Source organism: Habropoda laboriosa, unplaced genomic scaffold, assembly GCF_001263275.1.
Source record: "Habropoda laboriosa isolate 0110345459 unplaced genomic scaffold, ASM126327v1 scaffold2082, whole genome shotgun sequence".
NCBI lineage: Eukaryota > Metazoa > Arthropoda > Insecta > Hymenoptera > Apidae > Habropoda > Habropoda laboriosa.
The window spans coordinates 1,811-10,212 of record NW_017102117.1 but is presented as its reverse complement, the minus strand read 5'-3'; the positions used below and the strand labels follow the sequence as shown (position 1 = coordinate 10,212).

Below are 8,402 nucleotides of genomic sequence, written 5' to 3'. Positions count from 1 at the left end.
GAAAGTACAACTCTTTAAAAATGTGTTCCTAAAATTTGATAGTTGTATTCGATAAAATAACGAAGTTATAGCTCGTTTAGCGGCGGTAGGGAGAATAGAGTTTTGCAACAGTTTTCTTTTCGTCCCATATGAAAGATTTTTGGTTTGTCGATTTTATGTTTTCTCGCGTTGACACTTCCTTCTTTTACTAAGTTTATTCCTGCTCCTGTGTCCAGTAAGTATACTGTTGCTCCTCTTCTGCTTCTGAGTTGTACGTTGATTAATCTTCCTGTTGTGGCGTTGACTCGTAGCAATCCTCTTGTTCTTCTTGTGTCATCGTTTCGTATTCCAGTTTCAGGTTCTTGTCCTTTCCTTGGATGTGGTTTACTCTTGGTGGAGGTAGGTTTCGTTGGTTGGGGATTTGAAAATTTCGGCATTGAGGTGCTATGTGTCCAATTTTTACAAATTTAAAGCATTTGGTTTGCGAGCGTTCTTCTAAAGGTGTTCGTCCTGGGAGGTGGTGTTGGTCTGCTAGGGATTTGTGCGCGCGTCGGTCGGTGTATCGATTTGTTGGTCCAGTGGGACCTCTTCTCCATTCTCTTTGTTCCTCTCTTAGGTAGCGTTCTACATCGGCTGCTTTTTTCCCGCTTTCACTCGGTGAGGTGGGTTGTTCGTTTGCTAGTAGGATTCGTCCGATGTCGTGTCGCAGTCCTTTCAAGCAAATTCGGCTCGACTTTTTTCATCGTGGCTTCGATCATGATTCTTCGCATAAGTGGTTGTGGGTTCCCGTTTGTAATTGAGTAAGTGAGTTTCTTTAATGTGTGTCGGAAACGAATGTTAAATGTTTCTTCGCGACCTTGCTTTATTTCTCGCAGTTGTTTACTGTATTATTCTGTGGTTAGTTTTACTGCTACGTTTGCTCTTATTGCGTCAAATAATTCTGCGTTACTTTCAATAGGTATGTTTCGGATGCTTCGAGCTGCTTTTCCTACTATTTTATCGACTTTGATTGCTTTTAGTAATAATGCGGTTTGCAAACATTGATTTCTCATTGCGCGGATTTCTTTAATAAAATCTTCTACTCCTATATCGTCGACACCATTCAGAACGGGTATATATCTGATCGCGTCTTTGGCTGATAGCATATGTTGACGTGCGTTATCTTGAACTTGAAATTCTTCGTCACTGTCTGTTTCGGGTAATTCTATGGGTGCGGTCGGTATGTTATCTCTCGACTGTCGGTTTATATTTCTTGCGGTATTAATTGATTCGAAGTCTTCGGTTATTAATGTTGCGCGGCTTCCTACTCCTAGTCGTAATTCGGCTACTGTTCGTCCTAACATTTCTACTTCTCCAGTTCTCTTCTGATTTTCGTCATTAGCTTGTTGCGTTAACGTTTCAATTTGATTCTGCATTTGATGTTGTAATTCGGCAAACATTCGCGCGTGCGATTCATTTTGTTTATTCATAGCATCTAACATCTGTCTAATGCTAACTTCATCCTTACTCGTGGATGCTTTGTCTTTTGACATTTTCTCGAATAAAAGTACTTCGTCTGAGTCTTGACTACTGAAGCTAGAACGTCTAGTCCTATATTGAACAAATGAATCCAACTTTTACCTTGAATATTCAGCTTCCGTAGAGTGCTTTGTTCACAGGTTTTCTCAGGATTCGTCTATTGTGAAGTCGAATGACCGTAGTCCAAGTTAATCCAGCTGTTCCTCGTAACTAGGATGTCTTGTTTTCCCAACAAACACTTTTCACTATCCTGGCAGGATCGCCAAAATGTCACGTAAAATGACTGATGAAAATATAAAAAAGAAAAGGGAAGGTTGAGCCGTAGCCCAACACTTGCACTCTTTTCCTTTCTTTATTCAAATTAATTACAATATTACAATGTCGAAGTACAATATGAACTTTCGTAGTAACGATGCTCTTCAGTTTATGAATTGGTCAAGACTGGCCTTGATGGCACAAGGTCTGGGTTATATGTCTTTTTGTCCGTGGGTGCTGAGGGGAAAAGAAATGGTCTCGAGTGGCGTACGTGTCAAAGGAAAAATGTGTAGTGGCGGCTGTCCAAAGTTCAGGGTTAGCTGATAAGGATGCTCTTGACTTTTGAAATTAACCCTCCGACTACTACAGAGTCAGTTCTGACTCACACCGATACTTCACTAATCATATGAATGGTTGCTCGAGCGCCTCACCGATATGACTCAGCCAGTGACGGCCGTTCGAGCTCTTGGCTTTCACCAATACATTGTTAGGACCTATCTCTAGCTGTATGAATTTTCGTTATACATATAGGAAAAAATAACACAATGATTCGTTACACATATTACACAAAATCGTTTGACTTTTTGTGCAGTGATTGTTACATACATGACGTTGACATTTTTCACATATAGTTGTATATCTGTTGTTGCCCCCTATTTAAAAACAACATTTAGCGCGCTTTTGTTCTGCAACTCTTGGCGGTTTCAAAATTTTCCTTCCCGTCGCTTCAATGGCACTTACAACATTTCTATTTAGGCCTGTCTGGTTGGATTCAAATTCACTAGCTCGACTGTCTATATTTGCATTAGTCAATTTTTTTGCTAATTCGTCTAAAAAGTATTTCCTTTCCTTCAATGGCACTTACAACATTTCTATTTAGGCCTGTCTGGTTGGATTCAAATTCACTAGCTCGTCTGTCTATATTTGCATTAGTCAATTTTTTTGCTAATTCGTCTAAAAAGTATTTCCTTTCCTTTTGAAATGACGTTTTATTTTGCCATGTCGGATATTTGGTGTACCAGATAACAAATGCATTATATGCTGCGATGTCCAGGTACAACGTCTACACGAATACTCTTTCACGAGTTTATCGAGTACATCCACTCCACTTTTCGAAGAGTTGTAAAATTGTATTATTTTCGGTTTGAATTTTTCTTCTTCGTCACATATACTATTGTCGTGGTGTATTGTAGATAATAAGAGTACACATTTTCGCGGTTTTGGAATATAAGAAACAATAGTCAGTTTTTCGGTAAATAAAAATTCAGACGAATATTGTGATCGATGTTTCGTTTCGGTTAAGATTTTCGGAATATCGCGTTTATTTTTTCTCAAGGTTCCTACCAAAAACAGATTTCTTTCTAGCAAATATTCCCCTAAACCTAAGTCTGTAAAAAAATTGTCTGTAGTTATAGAGCGTCCCGAATTTTCCCAGAAGTCTATCATCTGTTTGACAACACGTTGCCCCTGCTGCTCTTCTGGATTATTTCCACATTTTCCTAGGTATACCTCCATGTTACAGCAGTAGAAGGTTTTAGAATCGCATAGCGTCCATATTTTGATCCCATATTTTCCAGGCTTACTTGGCATGTACACTCATCCACACAACCAATGTCTGATGCGTTGTAACAACTTTTGCAATTTTTGATAAAGGTGTCCGTAACGTGCCTAATTGGGGCCAATTTGTCGTCCGTCTTCCTTGCTTCACATGTAGCGGTATCGTCGAAGCGAATATACCTTAGTATATCCGTAAATCTATCTCTAGACATTACAGCAGCATAAAACCTTGTTGAAAGTGCATCATTATCTTTCCACAAATCGCTTTGGCATTCTCGTGATTCTCTGAATCTCCCAATTAGTAATAATAGTCCGAAAAATGCATCCATTTCTATGCGGTCTACTGGTTTCCATTTCTTGTTCGATGGCATGCTCTCACTCGCTTTTTTATTTGCCCATAATATGAGATCGTCGATCATTTCTTCATTGATAAATAAATGGAAGCACTCATCTTCTGTTTCTATATGTTCACTTTGTTCGGTAAGTGAACATTTGCGTGGAAGATTTTGCAATGTTGTACTGTTCATTGGTGCAATACGTTGCCAATTACGTCCAGATACCGCTACACTTTCTGCAGATTCTGGTGTATCTTCTTCATCCGAATCAGAATTTTGTTCTTCAGGTTCAGCATCGCTGTTAGATGCATTTCCACCATCAGATGATTGTTCACAATTGTGAAGATCCTCTTCCTCAATCTCATCAATAAGAAATCGTTCATTTTTTTGAGAGGTAGACATTTTGCCAAGTAATAAAAGAACAAAAATAACAAAACAATAACAAAAATAACGGAAATAATGAATAATAAATTAGTAAAAATATATAATCGAACTCTTGGCGCACGTCTTTTTCTCTCAAAGTGTTGTATACAACTAATCTGCCTCAAAGCCAGCGACGTTTTCCATTACGGAATTATGGTGGTGGTAGTGTCTAAACTCTGGCGGTCTCTTTGCTACTAATACAGACAACTTCGTTACTGTGTGCGTTACCATTCTCAAGTTTCAAGTCGACGTGATGCGTTGCAACGAGTCACGAATGACTCCGGCCCAGGAGGCGGAGGGTTAAGGTGTGGTCGGTGTCACAACTACGCGGCTCAATTTACTCTCTATCCTTGTAATTCTTACAATTCTTATGTTTCGATGTTTCTGGCCCGCAGTGCTCCTAACGCGCCCTTATATGCCGGCTTTGATGCCCCTCTCTTGCCTTCGGGGAACCCTGGCGCAAGTTGGGGGTTTCTACCCGGCAAGGACCGCGTCGCGCGAGCACGTGGCTGGGTCCTAGCGCGTGGGTGAGTTAGGCGTTGGGACCGGGTTCTTCCGCAGACCGAGAGGTCTACACAAAGACTTTAGTATTTAGTTGACCCTCCTTTGTTTTTAATTATTTGAAATATCCTTTTTGGCATCGAGTCTATTAATTTATGCAGTGTCTCCGATTCGATTTAAAACCACGCCTCTTTGATGCCATTTTTGATCTCCATGGTGTTAGAATATTGTTTCCCATTGGTGTATACCCTGCGTGCCAAAATTCCCCAAAGGTTTTCTATAGGGTTCAAGTTGGGACTTCTTGATGGCCAAGGCAAGACCTCAACATTCACTGTTTGAAACCATGTCCTAACAGTTTTTGCCCGATGAATTGCGGCGTTATCATGCTGAAATATAAAATTTGGTCCACCAATTTCGTCACCATAGTGGTCTAATGCAATTTCCAGCAGTTCTTGGTATTTTGCAGCATTCGCCTTTGGTGGAAACCACATTATCGGAGTATTACCATTGTACCCAAACGCAGCCCAAATCATTACGCTACCTCCTCCATAGTTTCGACTTATTTTTACTTCTTTTTGGTCACGCAGATCGTGCCAGTAGTACTGGAAGCCATCTGGGTCATCCAAATGAAATTTTTTTTCATCAGAGAAAATCACTGTTTTCCATTTTTCAGTCCATGCCATATGATTTTCAGCAAATTTTAACCCCTCATTTTTATGAAATTCAGTTAGAGGAGGCTTTTTTGTTCTTTTTGTGTAACAAAGTATTCCACTCGCTCTTAAAACTTGTTGCACTCGTCGAACACCAATTGGCAAGTCTAATTTTGTCTTTATTTGAGACGCATTAAGTTTCTTTTTTCGAACCTCTTGAAAAATCTTTCCCTTATCTCTCAAACAAAGCTTTTGTGGACGGCCTGTAGATTTTTTAGTGGCATGTTTATTATCTAGTTGTACAAAATGATTGACAACATTTAAGGAACGTTGAACTTTTTCTGCAATTTTTCTGTTTGAAAGGCCCATGTCCTTTAAAGCAATGATTGTTCACGCGGTTCGCGACGTATTAAACCAGCGTGATTCCCTTACGAACTTTTACGCAGATAAGGGATGATTGACTGAGAATGGGGTTGGATTTTTGTAACAATCAATTATTGTGAAATCTAAGCTATCTTAAACTAGGAATCTTTATCAATGTAAGTGTCTAGGAAGTCGGTGTGAACTCGCGTTTTTTTTCTAGTGTAGTGAGAGGAGTTTGTTTTTATACTAATTCTATGTCCGTTGGTTTTCCTTCACCTTACCTCGGATAAGGCGTGTCTTAGGTTTTGAGACATGCGGATTGGTTAATGTCATTAGTCGGAAGTAGCGAGGGTGGTGGTTGATATTTTAACTGATAGGTTAGAAAAAATGCGGAAGGAGAAACAAAATAACCACCCCCAAGCGAACAGTCACTCTCAGGTAGAACACGTGCTCCCTGGGTGACCGTCGCGAAAATCCGCTTGCCTCGAAACCCGGAACGGTACAGGTAATAAACTTATGAAGCACTCTGAGGTGAACAATACATGAAAGAAACAAAGTAAAAATTCTAAACCTCGGTCATCGGTGAAAAAACAGGGACTTATAAGGAATGCGATGGAGAATCAATGGCTTCATAAAGTTATTGTCTCTACCGACGGGTCAGGATTTGGAGAAATATTTGAACGATGTAAAATTTAGAAATCCTGACCCGGTTTATGGAGGGCTCTTTCCCCTTGGGGTAGTGCAGGTATGTGCCGCGTAACAGATACATCATTTCAGTGTTCAGCTGTTGTAAAAATTAAATTTTCTCATGTATCGTACTCAACTACCATCCAATGAGACCATTTGAAAGAAGTGAAACTAAAGTACAAACATACAAAAAGGAGCAAACAAAACAGAGCAGAAGAATAGCAGAAAAGAAAAAATGACATGCTCGGAAGAAGCCACTTATTACGGGTCAGAATAAAGTCGTGCCTTTCTGTCGTGATAAAGAACGATTCTACGAAGAGAAGAGTTGTATGGCGCAAGGGGTGAGTTAATATTAAAAGCAACAAGCAACGAATAGTTGCGGTTGCGGAAGGCAAGCCAGGGTTTTCCTAAGTTATTGTTGTGACCGCCGCTATTCTGTGCTCTTCTGTTCGTCGTTTTTCTACCCTCTTTTGACTTGCTTTGTTAAATTAAATTTTGTCCGACGCGCGGAATGTCGACGAACTCGCTTCGTACGTTTCCGTAAAATTATGCAAAAACTGGTTCTCTGCCACCTTTGTTGGTGTTCGTGTCGCGAATTTGGGAAAGAGGGAGCCATTTCTTCAGTTTCTTTCAAGAATTGACAATATTGTCACGTAGCGTTAAATCTCAGAATGCAACTGGATCGAAACGTGTTACTGGTTCTGATTCGATTTTAGAGACGATGACGTTTTGGTGTACTCGGGGAATTTTGGACAGATTTTGAGTAAATGATATCAAAAATCTCCGGAGATATGGTATTTCTTCTGTGAAATAATTCGTTTATACCTTTTAACATGCCTTCTTACGTCTGTTGAACAGTTTTTGGGTAAATATTCAGGGAATGGACGCAATATAATGAAATACACCCGATGATTGAAAGAGTAGTTGTACTTATTTACGCGTTTATGTTTTTCTGTGGGATTAGAATGCATATTAAAAGTATTAAAAAATTTTAAAACACTTAGACATACCAAAAAATGGGATACATACTTCGAACGACTCTAAATTTAGTATGTTTTAATATAATTCTATGCAAGTAGTAAGCTTGTTATAGCTAAAATTTAATATAGATAAAGAACAATTATTAGTTAGTATTAAAGCATTAATATTTAAGCTTTAAGTTTAACATCTACTTTAGTTTTTATTAACATCTCCTAAAAATGTCAAGAAGTTCTATTGTCAAAATGTATATGAAAATAGACGAAAATGTTTTAAACATAATGGATGAAATGAATGTTTCGTAAAATGTAGGTACATTTTATTACTTACATAATTAGGTATGCACATGTTACGCGGAAGCGTATTCAAGCAGAGGGTAACTATAAAATGTCGCAGCAATCACACTGTAAGGAATTGTGTTGGTGATTATCCAGTCCAGAGCCGCTTAGATAGACGTTTTACGAGCAAGAACGCTCTCCGTTTCTTGTGAACACTGCTATACTCTGTTCAAAATGAGAGTAACCTCGCTTCGTGCATGGGACGTGCCTGGCTAGAACCACTAGAACCTCCAAACCCCCCACTTAACCGCCTACGTTTTTCTCCGTCTTACCCTCTGTGTCGCGTCGTGTTCTTTTGCGATGTTCAACAGGAAGCTCGTGGTCGCGACTGTTACCCGCCAAATTAATCTTGGGTAACTAGTTCAAAATCTACTTTGCTCGAACGTTAGCAAAACGTAGAGTGCGTCACGAGCGATTGACGACTTTGTTTCAAAGACTCGAATTGTACTTGAACGGCTGGAGAGAGTATCTTGTTCACACGAGAGAATCTTTCGAATGTGTTGTGTCTCCTCGAACGGCTGGAGATCTAGACGTGTTCGCTCGATGGAACCTTTTCTGAATCTCTCGCTCGATTCCCGAATTTTTCTGGAGTCCCCAGTGACTCCTCCGCCAAGTGCAAGAAGGCACGCTGATTGGTTTTTCACGTACGCACAAATTACCAATCAACGTGCCCCTTGAGTGTCACCCACCCTTCCACTGCGCCCTTTTCCTTGGAAGGAGTGGGGCCCTACCTGCGGGTGCGTGGAATCTTCGCTGTCCTTCGGTGACGCGCCGGAAATTCCCGCCAGGTCAACCCTCGGCCGAGAGTGCCGTTATAC

The 8,402-nt window shown here is 40.1% G+C and overlaps 1 protein-coding gene across 1 annotated transcript; it reads right to left on the bottom strand.

Annotated features, from left to right (window-relative positions):
• Positions 1 to 259: 259 nt before the first annotated feature.
• LOC108578210 lies at positions 260 to 4,046 on the bottom strand. The gene is given in 3 exon segments (XM_017941492.1): positions 260 to 709; positions 711 to 1,569; positions 3,262 to 4,046. Coding segments are annotated over 3 exon segments (2,094 nt in total).
• Between the last annotated feature and the right edge of the window lie 4,356 nt (positions 4,047 to 8,402).